Source organism: Chlorocebus sabaeus, chromosome 16 (assembly GCF_047675955.1).
Source record: "Chlorocebus sabaeus isolate Y175 chromosome 16, mChlSab1.0.hap1, whole genome shotgun sequence".
Classification (NCBI taxonomy): Eukaryota; Metazoa; Chordata; class Mammalia; order Primates; family Cercopithecidae; genus Chlorocebus; species Chlorocebus sabaeus.
This window is the reverse complement of record NC_132919.1, coordinates 44,576,519-44,595,119: the sequence shown is the minus strand read 5'-3', so window position 1 is coordinate 44,595,119 and position 18,601 is coordinate 44,576,519. Positions and strand designations below refer to the sequence as shown.

General features: G+C 38.5%; 1 protein-coding gene across 1 annotated transcript; it reads left to right on the top strand.

The window, feature by feature from the left end:
- The first annotated feature begins 15,036 nt into the window (after positions 1–15,036).
- Positions 15,037–17,356, top strand: KIF2B (kinesin family member 2B). The gene has a single exon (XM_008011423.3). The coding sequence runs from the start codon at positions 15,160–15,162 to the stop codon at positions 17,179–17,181; it is 2,022 nt and encodes a 673-aa protein (XP_008009614.3). The 5' UTR covers positions 15,037–15,159; the 3' UTR covers positions 17,182–17,356.
- The last annotated feature ends 1,245 nt before the right edge of the window (positions 17,357–18,601 follow it).

Here is an 18,601-nt window from a genome sequence, read left to right as displayed (position 1 = left end):
ACATTACAAGGAAGCAATTGGCAACATCTAGAATGTGAATAGTACCACAGAGCAATAAATCATTTTCTTCTACAAATTGTAAAAAAAAAAAAATAAGAATTAAAAAAAAATGATGAAGGGATAACATACAGATTGAAAGATATTTACAGAAATCTCAGAGAAGTGTACTGTGTAGGCCTTGAGTGGATCACAAATTGAACAAATCAAATGGAAAACGACGTTTTACAAACTATCAGGGAAACTTGAACAATAATTGCCTTTCTGATAATGTTAGGAAGTACTAATTGCTAGGTTAATAGTATTATGGTTATGGTTGCCAAATACAATGACTATCTTATATAAATATACTGAAATATTTAAGAATGAAAAGAGATGTGCTTCAAAATATTCTGAAGGTAGGAGTAGGGAGGATTATAGATGAAGTAAGTTTTGTGAGTGATGAGCACTTAGTAAATCACCCTATTCTCTCTACTTTGGAGAATTTTTACATAACAAAAAAAAAAAAATCCAGAAAGAGAGAGAGAAAATTTCTTTTCACCAAACAGAAGTGGATAAGAAGGGAATGTTTCTAAGATCATGTTTTATTGTACTTAAATTCTTTGCTTAAATCTCCCTACTTCTGCCCTGTACAAAGATCAAAAATTTTTCAGCTCAATGGGATAACAACGCAGTGCCAAAAACTAATGTCTTTAAGTGTGCATTTCAAAGACAAAAAAATTGTAAATTATAAAGTTTTTTTCCCTAAGAAATAAACAAGAGAGTCTCAGAACCTCTTCCCTTCTGAAAAAAAGCAAGAAAATACCTCAAAACCAGATATATTTAGACACTTCTAATGAATGCTTCCTGAGAATAAAACCAGTCTATGTAAGCAAGATTATTTATTTAGCTGGGTGAAATATTTTTTTGGTAAAGGAAATTTATTTTAATCCATTGAGAACTAGAAATTATTTTGTTTCATATACAAAAGGAAACAGAGCCACTAATCAATTATATTCACCTTTTTGTAAGTGAATGAGAATGTGCTTATTCTATTAGAAAAACACCAATTTTATTTGAGATTGTGATCAAATGGCAACATATTTTAGAAGCCACAGAGAAAATGAAATTTCAAGAGAACTAGCATTTTAAGAGAAAACAACTTGTGAATAGGGAGCTCATATTATCTTTCCCAGAAGAAAATGGGCAATGGTTACACCTGTGTGGCATTTCAACTCATAGTGATTTACCTGAAGGAAATTGTTAATTCTTCCTGGCATTTTAGAATAATAACATGATGATGAGACACCTAAAAACACTCAGAGGAAACATTGGCTGCAAGTGCCTGCCCAAATTGTTTAATGTTTGTCAAACTTGAATTGCATTTGAAGGGTGCATCACTAGTAATAGATTTCCAGTTCTATTTCCACATGGGCAAGGCTTTGTAGCCATTACACCATTACAAGCTGTAGTTTATTACCTTGCATTATGTATGAGATGATTTTTGTGAGCAGGTACACAAACACAAAGGGGAAAATACAAGAAAGCAATTTCTTTTATTGCCCAATACATAGTGGTTAGGAATAATTTGGAAATTTTTCAAATAGCTCATTTTGGGAAATTCTTAGATCTGCTCAGGACGGACTGTTTTCTGCAGTGTTATTAAATAATTTGAGTGTAGATAAGAATGACATTAATTCCTAAGGGAGTTATCTCTCATTACATAATAGAGGCGAAATGTCACAAAAGGGATACTAGATTTGGAAACAAAAGATCTTTGAGCAATGTCTCTAACAAGATTAACTGCGTGTAACCTTGATCATATAATTTAATTTCTCTATGCCTCGTTTTCCTCTTCTCAGAACCAAAAATAATACAACCTGCCTCACACAATTATATTGAAGATTACATATGCCTAGCTCAATGATGACTAAAAAGCAAATACTGAAAGTTTTTATTAATTCAAATTATTAAACAAGAGTTAATACATGTAAATGGGTTTTGTAAATTAATCTATACAAATATAACACAAAAGCATGACAGAATCATTTTGTTTGTTTTATAAAATATGTTTTCAGATGTCTTTCAGTGTTTTACCAGAGACTGTTACTTGCTTTTTTTTCTTATTAGTGAAAAGACCAAGTGTCAAAAGTGAAACCATTCTGTCTTTAAACCTTGCTATAGAATCAACCAGTTCATGAAATCTTATTAAATAGGGTCTTGAACTTCTGTTGTTAAGAAACAAAGAACTATTATTAGTGATGCTATGGAATGGCTTCAAGATAATGGTGTGTTTTGACATAAAAAATATTGTAGATAAATTGCAAAATGTGAAGGGAAATTCTTATGTATAAAATCCAGCCACCACAAAGTGAGCAACTAGGTCTCTTACACAAAATACCAGAGACTGTGCATGACTTTTTCTGCACAGCATTGATTGTAGCCACATAATCTGTAATTTATGCACAAACGAGTGTAAGCAGAGGCAATGTGTATGTTCTTTGTGATATTGGCACACGGTTGCCACTTTCAATCCAAAACACTCTCAAATCTGGCCAATTTTTCTCCACATTTTGGAGGAATCATTTTCTTTTGGCCAGAGATTTCACTGTACGAATTTTCAAGCCTAGAGCGAAGGTTTTGTTTACAAATTCGGAAGGGAGAAAGATCAAAATCCAGGCAAGAATAGAGGAGTTCCTGCAACCTTGGTTCCGCATGGAGTCACTCTTCAAACTCCAGAATGAGAGCTGGCTGCACTCTGTGAGAAGGTTAATTTTCTTTCAGGTAAGTGAAACAGTTCCCCAGTTAGAGAGCACACTTCTAGTACCAAAGCATGAATTCTTCAGCTGCGTTTTGCTCAGAGACTTTAGCAAATAAGTAGTAAAAACATATTAGCTACAAGCAAGGAAAGGCTAAAACCCACAAGCATCCATTCAGGGTACATGAAATGGATGGGGCAAAGCATGTTGCCACATCAAATACCATGTGAGGACTATGTAACATAAAGTGAAACAGCACAAATCTAGGTACAGATTATCTTTCATTTCTGTAGATTAAAAATGCCAGTTGTGGGACCAGGCACGGTGGCTCACGCCTGTAATCCCAACACTTTGGGAGGCCGAGACGGGCAGATCACGAGGTCAGCAGATGGAGACCTTCCTGGTTAACACGGTGGTGAAACCCCGTCTGTACTAAAAATACAAAAAACTAGCCGGGCGAGGTGGCGGGCGCCTGTAGTCCCAGCTACTCGGGAGGCTGAGGCAGGAGAATGGCGTGAACCCGGGAGGTGGAGCTTGCAGTGAGCTGAGATCACGCCACTGCACTCCAGCCTGGGCGACAGAGCCAGACTCCGTTTCAAAGAAAAAAATCCCAGTTGCTGACAGTTTTGAACAGTTATGAGGTCCCAGCAAAATATCATTCTGCTGTAATCTTTTTATCGTCTCAGGGTTTACTATGTTCTATTTTCTTCTATTTCTTTTCATACCAGAAGCTTCTTTCATAACAACATTTAGGCTACAAACTGGAAACAGTATGGTGTAGTAAAAAAACACATGGATTTTAAATTTTACGCAAGCTCAAATCCCAGCCATATTTCTGCTCAAAAAAAGATTGTAAGCTTAAATTGCAACAGTGAAGAATTATTGTCTCTGAGCCTCAAATTTCTTAAAATATTTGAAAATTAAATGAAGATATTCATGTCTAAAAGGGTTTTAAAATTGTTTTAAGACTGAAATAGGTATATTATGAATTAAATAGATATATTATGTGTATACATATGTATGTGTACTATATATGTGTATTTGGTATATATGAAATTCTTTATAAAATGCATGTTTATAGGCCAGGTATGGTGGCTCATGCCTGTAATCCCAACACTTTGGGAGGTCGAGGTGGTCAAGAGTTTAAGACCACCCTGGCCAACACGGCGAAACCTCGTCTCTACAAAAAATACAAAATTAGCTGAGCGTGGTAACATGCGCCTGTAATCCCAGCTACTCAGGAGGCTGAGGCTGGGGAATCACTTGAACCTGGGAGGCAGAGATGGCAGAGAACTGAGATCGCATCACTGCACTCCAGCCTGGGCAATAGAGTGAAACTCCATCTAAAAAAAAAAAAAATATATATATATATATATAGATGTAATATATGTATGTTTATATAGACAAATGTTTATAAAGTATATGTGTATATATGTACATATGTATATACATACACATTTCTCTGTAGTGTGTATATGTATTTTTGTATATATTTATATATATATGGCAAAAACTGCAATTACTTTTGCACCAACCTAATAGATCTCTCTCTGTCTCTCTCTCTCTCTCACTTACTCTGCCTCTCTCCATGGTTCTTGTTCTTTTCACCTTTCCAAAGCTACTATAATGTAAATCCTGGAGCAGTTTCACCACTCAACATTTTACCAAATACAGATGTAAATTGAAATGGTCATCATTCTCCCAGTCTAAGAAAAGTTCTTGTCATAGGAATCTTTCAAACTAATCACTAAAGTAACAGATCTGGTCATTGTCCTTTATATGTACACTTATCTCCCATGCAGATACCTAGTTTTAATTTTATATCTACAAGAATTTTAATATATTTTATATAAACACTTTTTCCGTGAAAAGTGCATGCAACATGCAAAATTATCACATTAACGGTATGTCTAGTGTGGTGCCTGGCATATAATAAGTGCTCAATGGCTGTTAAATGCATGATAGCTCTTCAGCTCCATTGGTGGGGCAGGTTCTCAAAAACCATCTGTTTTCAGTTAAATCCCAAAAGTCTGATTGGCTACTCGTCTGAAGAATATTCAAAAATTGGATAAAGCAAAGAAAATTTGTAATCATTCAGTCCTCTCAATTCTAAAATTTTGTGATTCTATTACGAGAAATATCAATAATTATGTGTCCTTTAGAACATACAAACCTACATGAACATAAATACATATGTACATACATACTTGGGTGTAACATCATCATTCACTGTCCTCACCACAATGCTACCATCCACATTTACATGCAAAAAAATAAAATAAAACATCTGAGAATAAGAGAGTAACTTTCCTCAGGCTCGTATTTGGGAACTACAATCCTTGTAGTTTTCAAAATTGTATTCTGTGATTTGCTGGAAAAAAATCCTAAACTTACCCTGTATATCTGTGCCCTTATCTCAATTCAAATAACTTTCGGACAGGCCAACCCATAAAGGTTTTCTCCAAGTTCCAGCTTTCTTATTAATAAGATGTGATGAATAATATCTACCCTGTTTAACTTCAATCGATTACTAGAAGATCAAAAATTATGTGGTATATATAAGTACTTTGTCAACAACAGAGATATAGTTGCACAGGTACAGAACTTTTACAGTGTTATCAGCTCACAGATAGAAATTAATACTAATTTCTGTAATCTCCATTAATAAGATATGTACATAATTAAGAATTAGTAGCAGCAATGTTAGATTCAGGTTTTCTCTGAGTAATATTTAAACATTTTTCTTACATATAAAATTAATAAAGATTGATTATACCCCATTAAATTATCAAATAGATAATATAGTACTTTCAGTTTTTGGTAAGTGATTATAATGAATAATTGCTATTGGCTTGATAAAATCTATCCATTTAATTAAGGAGACTGGTAATTATAACTCAGGGTAATGCCTGATAAAAGTGAGAATGTTTTCTCTCATCTTACTTGGGATAGTTTTCTTTTATAAAATATTATATCCAACGGCTGATGAAATAGGAAGCAAGGTCCAGATCAAAGGTCCCAATTAAAATATAGATATATTCTAGGACAACTTCCTGCCATTCGATATAATTTTTCACCTTCTAATATTCTCTTTCTCAGAAGATAAATTTTCAGTGAAATGAAAATCAGAATTTCCTGGAAATATTTAATAAGTAATTTATTATGATTCTCCAATCGTTTTGACCATTTATCGTGCTAAAATAAAAGAAAGGAAAACTAAATAAATAAAAGGAAAATAAAGGAAAACTACAAAAATAAATTGATTGTATACAGCCACATACACCCATACTCAATCAAATCTGGATAAAAATTCAATTTTGGATACAAAAGTTTTTATTCAGATTAGAGAAATAAATACTTTATAAAGAAGTCCATCACTCTTACATTGGAGAAATAAAAATGGAAAAAGAAACCAAAATCCAGAATGAGAACCAAATTCTTTATTTCTTTTTAGAAGGGCATTATCTCATCACACCATAAATTCATCCTCCACATATCCTTTAAACTTGTGAGTACATATGCTTATACTAGGAAACTGTTAAGCCCATACATTTTCTCAAATGACCTTTTCTCATCATTTTTCTCCCATAGTTCTCAAATAATTTTATTATTTACCAGGTAAATGAAAATGGATTTTCTTTTTCTTTTTTTCTTTTTTGTTTTTTTCTTTTTTTTTTCTTTTTTCGAGACGGAGTTTCTCTCTTGTTGCTGAGGCTAGAGTGCAGTGGCATGATCTCGGCTCACTGCAACTTTCGCCTCCCAGGTTCACGTGATTCTCCTGCCTCAGCCTCCCGAGTAGCTGGGATTACAGGTGCCCACCACCACATCTGGCTAATTTTTATCTTTATTTATTTATTTGTTTGTTTGTTTGTTTATTTATAGTAGACGAGGGGTTTCTCCATGTTGGTCAGCCTGGTCTCGAACTCCCGACCTCAGGTGATCTGCCTGCCTCGGCCTCCCAAAGTGCTGCGATCACAGGCATGAGCCACTGGGCTCGGATGAAAATGCATTTTCAAGCATCTTTTTCAAAGTCGAAATAATCATATTACCTTTGAAATGGTACTTAACGGTTTGCAAAGTAGACTCATCCTTATTTAAAAGCCAGAGAAAAAATGGAAGATTTGGTCTCTTTTTTTTGTTTGTTTTTGCAGATGAGAAAATGGAATTTCAGAAAACAAATGATGCTGTTTCTTCAAAGTAAAATAAGAATCAATGCCTGAGCTGACAAACCTAGGCGTCCTTACTCTGGGTCTGGTGCTCTTTATATTAAAGGTGTGTGGCGTAGTGGTCCTCTTCTCTCCTTGCAGAGACAGTCCAATCAAAGAAACAGATTAAAAATTCAAAAAGGCCAGGCGCAGTGGCTCATGCCTGTAATTCCAGAACTTTGGGAGACTGAGGTGGGTGGATCACGAGGTCAGGAGTTCGAGACCAACCTGACCAATACGGTGAATCCCAGGCTCTACTAAAAATACAAAAATTAATTGGGCATGGCAGTGCGGGCCTGTAATCCCAGTTACTCTGGAGGCTGAGGCAGGAGAATTGCTTGAACCCAGGAGGTGGAGGTTGCAGTGAGCTGAGATCCTGCCACTGCACTCCAGCCTGGGCGACAGAGTGAGACTCTGTACCCCGCCACCTCTCCAAAAAAAAAGCAAATAAACATAGTAATTATAAAGTACGAAAATAATAAGCAACATGTACTACATGCTTACTGTGTGTAACACACTGTTCTAAGCATTTTCCACCAATTTTGTACACATTCCTTATAGCATTCTTATGAGGTGGATATGATTGGTGGCTTTTATATATTTAAAAAGAAAACCATGAAGCTCAGAGAGATCGAATAACTTATTCAAGGACACAGAACGAGGAAACAGTGGGATCAAGATTCAAACCCAAGAAGTGACAAAAGCACACAGCTATTAAGTGGAAGACCAGAATGATAAGGAGTCAGTCCCCTCAAAAAAAAACAGGGTATGTGAAATCCTTGGGTCAGGAAATAGCTGGGTGCATCAAAGAACTGAGAGACGACTGGTGTGACTGAAGTATATTTTTAAAAAACGGAGAAGAGTGATACTAAATAATAGGGAGGACTGGCAATGGGTGAATTATGCAGGATCTTGGATGCCATGAAGATAAGTTGAGTGTTTAAGCAGTGAAAGGAGAAGCCTTTGGAGATTTTTTAAAGTACATTTAAAAAATAATTTGAATTGCATTTTTAGTTCAATCAGACTGAAAAATCCATGTTTGTTGAGGTTTGACAACCATCTTTTGATATATTTATTTATCAATTCAATTGTTTACTTAACAAGCAATTGCTAAATGCTGATTTTAATATATACCTTTACCCAGAGTTTGCTATTTCAGCAATATCATGTATTCGCCGAACCAAATATTTATTCACTAACAGTAAATGGTTATAGCTGGGGTTTTTTTCAATAATTCCTGAATCCTAGCAGCTTGTACAACACTGGTATGTGGAGTTGAAATAAAAATAGTCAACTTGTTATTTCCATTAAATCAACGAATGGATTTTCTTTTTCCCAGGATCGACTGGTTATTTTGATATCATGTCCTATTTCTTAGAACTTTAGTCTTCTTGCTTTCTGCTTCCAGGTAAGAATTTGAAAGTTATTGCAAAATGGTAAATATATGTTTCTCGAGACAGGCAGAGATCAGGCTCTGACAATGATAAATAGCGCTTATAACATTACCTACAGAGATCACACTGAGACGTATTATAAAGTTAAGGGTTTTCATTCTTGGTAGAAGTTTCATCTTCTACACTTAGCAAACAGGCAAGACCAGCCAAAAAGATGGGCACTCTGACATATCATATCTGAAGCGATCCGATATTTGGTATAGCAAACATTTATAAATATCTACTATGTGCAACAAGATATTCTGAAGCACCATAGGAAATATAAATGGTACGCTCTCATGCTTGCACGTCTTTAATGACATGAGGTCTTGATTTTACACAATTTTACTCTATGTTGTTAGACAATAATACCAAATGTTATATTTTGTGGCAAATCTTCTGCAGAATCTTAAAAGTAGCTTTCCCAGTAAAACTGCATTGTGTCTCATTTGTGAAATCAGGAGTATCTTCAAACATTCAGCATACGAAAATAAAAGAAATTTCAAAGGCCACAGGTGTATCAAAGGATCATCTTTTTATTCACAGAAACACAGGATCATAAAATCTCTGAGTAGAAAGAGACCTAGAGGGCATCCAGCCCAATGCTTTCAGGCTTCATAGTAACATAAGAATAACCTGGGGTGCGATTTTAGAGAAATGGATGCCCAGGTTCTGGCCCCTGGAGATTAATTCAGTAGGTCTGAGTGGAGCCAGACAATCTGTACTTTGTAAAAGCTTCCCAGGTGATTTTGATATGTAGCCTGGTTTGAGAATACAAATCTCGCCCAACTCCTGGGTCTGTTTATGGAAATGTGTACTTCACTACCTTTCCCAACAAGCAGTCATTTAGCTTTTGTTTTAAATACATGGGATAGAACTCCGACTTTCCAAAACTGTTGTAGTTATTAGAATGATACCTATATATCTGTATCTATCTGTATGTATGTATGTATGTATGTACATGTGTGTGTATAAGTGTGTGTGACTATATGCGTGTGTATCTATATCTATCTATATCTGTTAATACCTGTTTCCAAAAATGATGCTGTAGGCTCCATGAATGTAGAGCTTAGGGCTGTTTTCTGTACTACTGTATTATCTACCAATTAGCATAGACCTTTATATTTAGGAGATAGTTAAGGTTCACTGAATGCACACTAGAATGAAGTTCTTATTAGTTTGATCCGAAGTCAGAAACATCCATTTATTATTAATCTAGTTTTTATAATTTTAGGAAACTTAATGTCTGTATGACAGATAGAAGGAATACAACCATGAATAAGTTATCCTCTTTCCTTCTCTCAAAGCTTTTTTTATTTTTTAACCTGGAGAGAAAGATGTAGATTCTTTACACCCACACTTGTAAGTGCAATGTCAAAAATAAGTATGGAATAAATGTGGGAGTTGAGATAAAGGAAACTAACTAATATGTGATTGAGGTAAAGGAAAGGGACATATGATTATCCGTGAATACTTTCTAAGAAAAATGATGATGAGTTGAGTCTTGAGGGCCTAGTGCTTGAATTTTTGGATGTCAACACACCTTATATCAAATACAACAAATTATATTCTTCTTCTATAAGGTAGCCATTTAAGTGTATATAGAAAGATCTGTCTCTCAAACTCTCTAGGACAAATATCCAAATTCCTCCAACCATTTCTCAAATGCAAGTATTGCATACCACGTTTCATATTTATTCCAATATCAAATTATATTAAATATTCTGAATTGTATTATCTAAAGAACATTCTTTGAAGATGAGAAATATAGCACATCTTCCAATTTAAAGAACTATAGCTTTAGTGTGAATTACAAACAAACAACACTAGTTTGAACACTGAACTCCTAGCTTTAGTGTGAATTACAAGCAAACAACACTAACATAAAATGGAAGTAAAACCCAGCCTCTCCACTCAGCATGCTAAATAGAGTTGAAAGCTAAAAGACGGCCAACACAAATGGATTTAAAGTGAGAGAGGGACAATTTTTATCTTTGTTATCTCGGGTAATTTTATAGATGAATATCCACAATCAAAAATATATAGAAATCACATAGATATCTCCAGGTAGGCAACCCCATTTAATAAACAGGGGAAGGGTGGCTCCAAGTTAATACTGTTGTCATAGAAACAATTTTTGCCTATTAAAACAATGTGAGGGTTGGAGAAGTATGGACTTACCTGGACAGGTTAAGTGTAGCGCATTGGGAAAATGTAGAAATGTCAGGAGACATAGATACTAGCTGTAATGGTAAAATACTATTCTCATTCCAAAAGTTAATTCATCTTTTTTTTAAAAAAGGCATAAACTTAGTAAGATACCTCTCTTCTCTTTAAAAAATAACTTTATAAATGAAAATGATGCATTTCATTTCTTCAAAGAGATTTGGGAAAATCTATTGAACTCTTCTGAATAACTAAATCAACCTCAGGTTGTATCCCTACACTGGAAAAGTACAGCCCCCCAGGGTGATCAAACAAGTCCAACAGCTGCTAGATGTCTGTTAAAACAGTGTTAGAAAGGCACGTATTTGATGCGTTTCTCCTGGGAGATTTGTATCTAAAATGAGACTAGAAATCACATTCTCTCGTATAAATCAACTTTGACAAGCCCCAAACTGGGAATATATCTGTAATTAATAAATGAAAATTACAAAGCTCATTTCCTGCGCTTACTTCCACCCACCCTACCCACTCTTGTGGGGCTACACCTGATACTTGCTAGGCTTTTGATAAAAGGAGATTTACAATCAAGAGAATCTATCACTCAACGGTTTGTCAAGGCATGAACTTTTTTAGTAGGTTCACAGAACAAAATGTGTAACTGGTAAGTTCCTTGAAGGATTTCTTTGGCATAATAGCACAAAGTAAGCATGTACTGCTCGGTTATATTCAGTTAAAAATACAGTGGTGACTTTGGTCTGTAATCTGGAGAAACTGCTTATCTACCAAAAGCTATTCAGGTAATGGCCACGGATGATATCTTGTATCTAGGGCCTTCATGTTTTGACAAATGCTGTATTTATCTCATTACTCAAGATTCACAGTATTTTTTTTGGTTTTAACATGGACTCGTCTATCAGAATAAATTCCATTACATGAGATAGTTAGGTAGATGGTTTCTGAATTATGAACTTTATATAAGCAGATATAAAAAGAGATTGCTCCAAAGAAGTTCCAGACTATCGACATTGTAAAAGCGCCCAATCAGCTCTCTATAAACAGATTACTGTTATGTTCACCAATGAGTTTTTTGTTTTTGTTTTTGTTTTTTTTTTTGAGACAGAGTCTTGCTCTGTTGCCTAGGCTGGAGTACAGTGGCATGATCTCGGCTCACTGCAAGCTCTGCCTCTCAGGTTCATGCCATTCTCCTGCCTCAGCCTCCCGAGTAGCTGGGACTACAGAGGGCCGCCACCACGCCTGACTAATTTTTTTGTATTGTTAATAGAGACAGGGTTTCACTATGTTAGCCAGGATGGTCTCATGATCCGCCCGCCTCAGCCTCCCAAAGTGCTGGGATTACAGGCATGAGCCACCGTGCCCGGCCAAGAATTTCTTTTTAATTTACTACTAAAAATTAGGCTTTTGGGTTCCCTTGACCAGCCAAATTCGACTGGTAATAAATACATTTCTTCAGAGGGGGTGTCTTCATCTAATGCTATTTTGCCTGGCTATTATCAAGAAGGTCAGAGAAACCAGTCCAGGGTAGTGATGTTTGAGGTAGGTATTGAAGAGCTCAGGAAAACCATGAAGACAAGGAAGGATTATTGTCAGAGGGCTGTACTAGTAATTCTCAAAATGTTGTCCCTGCACCCAGCAGCACCAGTATTACCTGGGAACTTGTTAAACATGCAAATTTTCAGCCCTACTGCAGACCTACTGAATCAACAACTCTGGCACAGGGCCTAGTAACTGATGTTTTAACAGGTCCTGCAGTTGATTTCCACCTATCTTAATATTGAGACCCATTGGACTAGAAATTAGAAATTTGAAAGAAAATGGTGTGTTTGAAGGGCTGCAATTTCTTCCACATGGCTCAGTTTTAGATTAAATATGGATAGTGGGGAAGTTTGAGGACGACCAAGCAGGCAAGATGATGGTGTGCCTTGTGTCTTTACATGGAATTTACACCAGATCATTAAGGTGATGAGGAGCTCCTAAAATGCTTATAAGCAGTGAATTAATAAGGAAGAACCTATTAAAATAACTCTAGGAACAGTGTGAGAAATAGACCCAGTCCCTGACTGGATGAGGTTGCAAAAAAAGAAAGAAAGAAAAAAGACAACAACAAGCTCATCATTGGTTAGGAGATTAAATGATATCATGGTTACGGAAGACTTCTAGAGACTGGGAAAGGACTATCTAAGTTAGGATGAGCTGAAAGAAGGAAGAAGACAAAGATCTGTGTCAGGATTTTAAAGATGAGTAAATGTTGAAGTTACTAAAACCAATTAAAAATAACAAAGAGCTTCCATTTTCAGTAAGAAAACAACGGAATCAGTTTTGGATTTGTTAATTTTAGTTCCTGCAGGTGACTACAAGTTTAGGACTCATAATTCTGGTTATCAACAATCTATCCAGCCAGTTTTATAGAAAATTAAACTGTAGGAACAAATGCAATATACTAGGGAAACTATATAAAAGAGAAAAGAACTGAAAAAAAGTCCTGAAGTTGCCATGAAAAGCTTTATAAATATGCTGGAGAGAAAGAGGGAATAAAAGTAAACTTTACTCTCTGATTTTGGCACTACTATCATGGATCTGCTCATCCATTGTGTGTCTAAAACATTACTAGCTAAGGTGAAAACACTACGGCTAGCCTGGAGGCTCTAGAGTTTTCATAATTTTGAGAGACACCCAGCTTTTTCAAAGGTAACGGTTTTAAAAAAACAAAACAAAACAAACTGCTAGGTGGTTCAGTGGCTCAAGCCTATAATCCTAGCACTTTGGGAGGCTGAGAAGGGAGAATCCCTTGAGGTCGGGAGTTTGAGACCAGCGTCTGTGCAACACAGCAAGACCTCATCCCTAGCAAAAGAAAAACAAAAATAAAGAAAGAAAGAAAAGACAGAAACAAAGAAAGAAAATAGCAACGCATCCTGGCGCATGCCTGTAATTCCAGCTACTCAGGAGGCTGAGATGGTAGGATGGCTTTAACCTCGGAGTTTGAGGCTGCAGTGAGCTATGATCAGACCGCTGTACTCTGACGTGAATGACAGAGTGCTAATGACAAATATAGGGTATTAAGAATATTTACACAATGGCCTTGAAACTAAGAAACAACAACGATTTAAAGCACAACTTTAAATATTGATAATTTGGGGAAATAAAACATAATATTTTTTAGAAGACAACGGCCTAAAGCCCTTTCTCCACTCCCTCCACCTGCATACAACCTTCTCTTGAAATGAGCACTGCTTACTTACCTAATTTAGCCAGTATCCTCCTTCCATCTTCTTTTCAAAATCTCAGCTTTACTAAACTGACTGAACAGAAACGTTAGTTTATAATAGAATGTATTTCTATAGTGGCCCTTATTCCTAGGGAAGGTTGCAACTTGCTACTTCATGTTACTTTGGAGCTGTAAGTACAATGATGATGAAATTCAACAGTCTAAAAGAAAATATGCACGGGGATGGGTAGGGAGCTGAACATAAGGTGTCACCCTTACTCTCAGCTTGGCCTGTCTGAAAGTCCATGCCATCTATTTTATAAGCAAATTCTTATGCAGGAAAATATTGTAATCTTGGCGAAATACCTTTTTGCATCCGATGATCTTAGCTGCCTTCCAGCCCTGCTTAACAACTTCTAAAGGACACACACGTATTGCAGGGTGGGGAGGTGGGTATAGGATTAATTATCTCTTTCCACACAGTGTCTCTTCTTTCTGTCCAAATTATGGATAATGAGGCCAGAAGTGTAATTACTAAAGGAGTTTGGAAAGGTAATTACTGAACTAATCTCAAAAATGGTGGTGACCGCAGCACAACAAAACTCACTTTAGAGCGGTCAGAGCCACTTGGAATGTGATAAACCTGCTGTGTTTGCAAACCCAGGTGCTGTACGAAAGGAAGTTTCATATTAGCAAATTACCACAACTACCTGCTACATTCGACTCATTTTGATTTCGTAATGAGAAAGCTGATTAAACTGTAATAACTTTAAGTTGTGACTCTTAAACAAGTTACATGTTTTAAAGAGGTGAAAACACAAAGATGGCAGGTTTGAGGACCCTTTCTGGGATCCTGTTGAGTATAAGGCTGAGATTTGCAAATAACTCTACCTTCATCGGTTTCCACTGATCACTGGAGAGTTAAAGTTTAAGGGAACTTCATAGCAATTCTCAAATTAAAGCACTGAGCTTTGGGACTGCCAGCCAAGGCCTCCTGGGAGAATGGATACTTCCAAAGCTTAGGTAAAAGTACATGGGATATATAAATTAAATTTCAACTCCATGCTTCCCATTGCTTCTCTGTTACCGGTTCTTTCTTGCTGTGATCCAGAGAGCACGCCACATCCTCCTCCAACCCCTTCACCCTCACTGGCAGAGAACAATCTCTCCATCCCTTTTTGCTCCCGTACCGTTCACTCCTAAGCCCTAGGTTCTGCCGCCTCTTCTCATCCTTTTGTGACGTAGTGGCCCCAGGCCGGGCCCTGGCGCACTAGGCTCACAAAGGCAGGCACAGACTGCAACCCTGCTCAGTGTTCCGGGCGCTTCAGGCTGGCTTGGGTCCTGCTGCTCCAACCCCAAGGGCGCTGGAGTGCGCCCTGATACCTCCATCACTCACCATGGCCAGTCAGTTCTGCCTCCCTGTATCCCCACGCCTCTCGCCTCTGAAACCCTTGAAGCCACATTTCGGAGACATCCAAGTGGGCATCTACGTGGCAATCCAGCGCAGTGACAAGCGGATGCACCTCGCTGTGGTCACAGAGATCAACAGAGAAAGTTCTTGGGTCACGGTAGAGTGGGTGGAGAAAGCAGTCAAAAAAGGCAAGAAGATTGACCTGGAGACCATACTCCTGCTGAATCCAGCTCTGGACTCTGCTGAAGGCCCCATGCCGTCCCCGCCCGTATCCCCTTTGGCTCCCGCGCCCTCTTCGGCCATCGGGGACCAGAGTACCTCCACGAAACGGGTTGTGATGATCCCCCAGAAAAACAAAACAGCCTCAGGGGACAGTCTAGACGTGAGGGTTCCCAGCAAACCTTGTCTGATGAAGCAGAAAAAATCTCCCTGCCTCCAGGAAATCGAGAAAGTGCAGAAGCAGCGGGAAAAGCGCAGGCGGCTGCAGCAGGAGATCCGAGCTAGACGCGCCCTCGACGTCAACACCACAAACCCCAACTACGAGATCATGCACATGATCGAAGAGTATCGCAGGCACCTGGACAGCAGCAAGATCTCAGTCCTGGAGCCCCGGCAAGAACATCGCATCTGCGTCTGCGTGAGGAAGCGGCCTCTCAACCAGCGAGAGACCACCTTGAAGGACCTGGATATCATTACCGTCCCCTCGGACAATGTGGTTATGGTGCATGAGTCCAAGCAAAAGGTGGACCTCACTCGCTACCTGGAGAACCAGACCTTCTGTTTCGACCATGCCTTCGACGACAAAGCCTCCAACGAGTTGGTGTACCAGTTCACCGCCCAGCCACTGGTGGAGTCCATCTTCCGCAAGGGCATGGCCACCTGCTTTGCCTATGGGCAGACGGGCAGTGGGAAGACGTACACCATGGGTGGAGACTTTGCAGGAAGGGCCCAAGATCGTTCTAAGGGCATTTATGCTCTGGTGGCGCAGGATGTCTTTCTCCTGCTCAGAAACTCCATCTATGAGAAGCTGGACCTCAAAGTCTATGGGACATTTTTTGAGATTTTTGGGGGCAAGGTGTATGATTTGTTGAACTGGAAGAAGAAACTGCAAGTCCTTGAGGATGGCAATCAGCAAATCCAAGTGGTCGGGCTGCAGGAGCAAGAGGTGTGTTGTGTGGAGGAAGTGCTGAACCTGGTGGAAATAGGGAATAGCTGTCGGACTTCCAGGCAAACATCTGTCAACGCTCACTCATCCAGGAGCCACGCAGTTTTCCAGATCATCCTGAAGTCAGGAGGGAAACTGCATGGCAAGTTTTCCCTGGTTGATTTAGCTGGGAATGAAAGGGGAGCAGATACGACCAAGGCCAGCCGGAAAAGGCAGCTGGAAGGGGCAGAGATTAACAAGAGTCTCCTAGCCCTCAAAGAATGTATTCTGGCTTTGGGTCAGAACAAGCCTCATACCCCATTCAGAGCCAGCAAACTCACACAGGTGCTCCGGGACTCCTTTATAGGCCAGAACTCCTCCACTTGCATGATTGCTACTATCTCTCCAGGGATGACCTCTTGTGAAAACACCCTCAACACTTTAAGATATGCAAACAGAGTAAAAGAATTAAATGCAGATGTAAGGCCCTACCATCGTGGCCTCTATCCAAATGGACATGAGGCATCAAGGATGTTGAAAAGTCACATCGGAAATTCAGAAATGTCCCTTCAGAGGGATGAATTTATTAAAATACCTTGTGTACAGAGTGAGGAGCAGCAGAAAGAGATTGAAGATGTTGAAAGATCCACTCTTTTAGGGAAGGACACCACAACTTCAAGGAAGGGATCTAGCCAATGGCTGGAGAACATCCAGGAGAGAACTGGAGGAGTAAACCATGATGTTGATTTTTGTATTGCCCAGTCTTTGTCCATTTTGGAGCAGAAAATCAGTGTTCTGACCGAGATCCAAAAGAAATTGAAATTATTACGAGCTGACCTCCACGTGAAGAGCAAGGTAGAGTGAAGCCAATGGCGAGAGATCAAGTCCGAAATGCTGCATTGCTGCAGTTTCCACCACTCTTATACAGGAAAACTGTCCAAATTATCTAAATATAAAGATCCTCTTGAAAAAGCTTAAAACATCTTAAAATACGCTGATGCAAAACATGCTCTTTCTTCTGTCTCTGTATTTCTGTAGCTTGTTTTCATCCTACTGAACAGTAGTTTTCAACAGGGAGTGATTCCTCGCCACCCCTACCAGAACATTTGGCAATATCTGGAAACATTTTTGATTGTCCCAACTAGGGGGTGATGAGGATACTGGCATACAGTGGGTTGAGGACCAGAAATGCTAAACATTCTAAAATGTTAAACATTCTAAAATATACAGCAGCAGTCCCCAACCTTTTTGACACCACTGACCGGTTTTGTGGAAGAGAGTTTTTCCACGGGTGGGGTTGGGGATGAAACCATTCCACTTCAGATCATCAGGCATTAGTCTCCTAAGGAGCGTGCAACAACCTAGATCCCTCGCATGCACAGTTCAAAATAGGGTTCGTGCTCCTTAAGAATCTAATGTTCCCGCTGATCTGACAGGAGGCGGAGTTCAGGTGGTAATGCCCGCTCACTGCTAGCTTACCTTCTCTTATGTAGTCTGGTTCCCAAAAGACCACAGGCCTACCCGTCTGCAGCCCAGGGACTGAGGACCCTGAAGTGTACAGGACAGCTTCTCACAGCAGGTAACTATCCTGTTGCAAACATCAATGGTATCGAGATAGAGAAACCCTGCTGTAGGAGAAACTGGCTGTGATGAAAGCAGATACACTAAATTTCCAGCTGGAAAGCAAAACACTGTAAGTTAAAGGAAATACATTGAAAGACACCAAGGGTACACAATGGAGTAAATCTAAGGATACCGCTCATGAATCTTTCTCTTGCATTGCTGTTTGGATTCAAATGGTTTCTAAGATCTAATCATACTGGGAGGCTGGATTTTCCTTGAAACCATGTATGAGAGCCTAGAATTGAGAGGACCTTTTAAAAAGAAACATTTGAGTTGAAATGGCAAAGTACTGTACTCCCTAGGAGTGATTAAAATGCATGTGTGTGTGTGTGGGGGGGGGGGGTGTGTGTGTATGTGTGCACGTTTTGCATAAGTAGGGCTTTGTTGACTACGGTGTCTTAAATTTTTTTTTCCTCACACACTCTTTACCACATATTGTATTTATATGCTTCACGTAAAAAGTCTTCCTGTATCAACTTGGAGCAGGATATAAGTCAGCAAAACAGTAGAAAAACTTCCACCTAGAAATGGAACACATCCCATAAATACCTCAAAAGTAGCGTCAGAAACATTGACACCTTAGATTGATCAGATATTTGAAACATTTTCCTGATTCGAGGATCACAAAGTCCATTCTCGCTTTTTTAAAAAAAGCTAATCT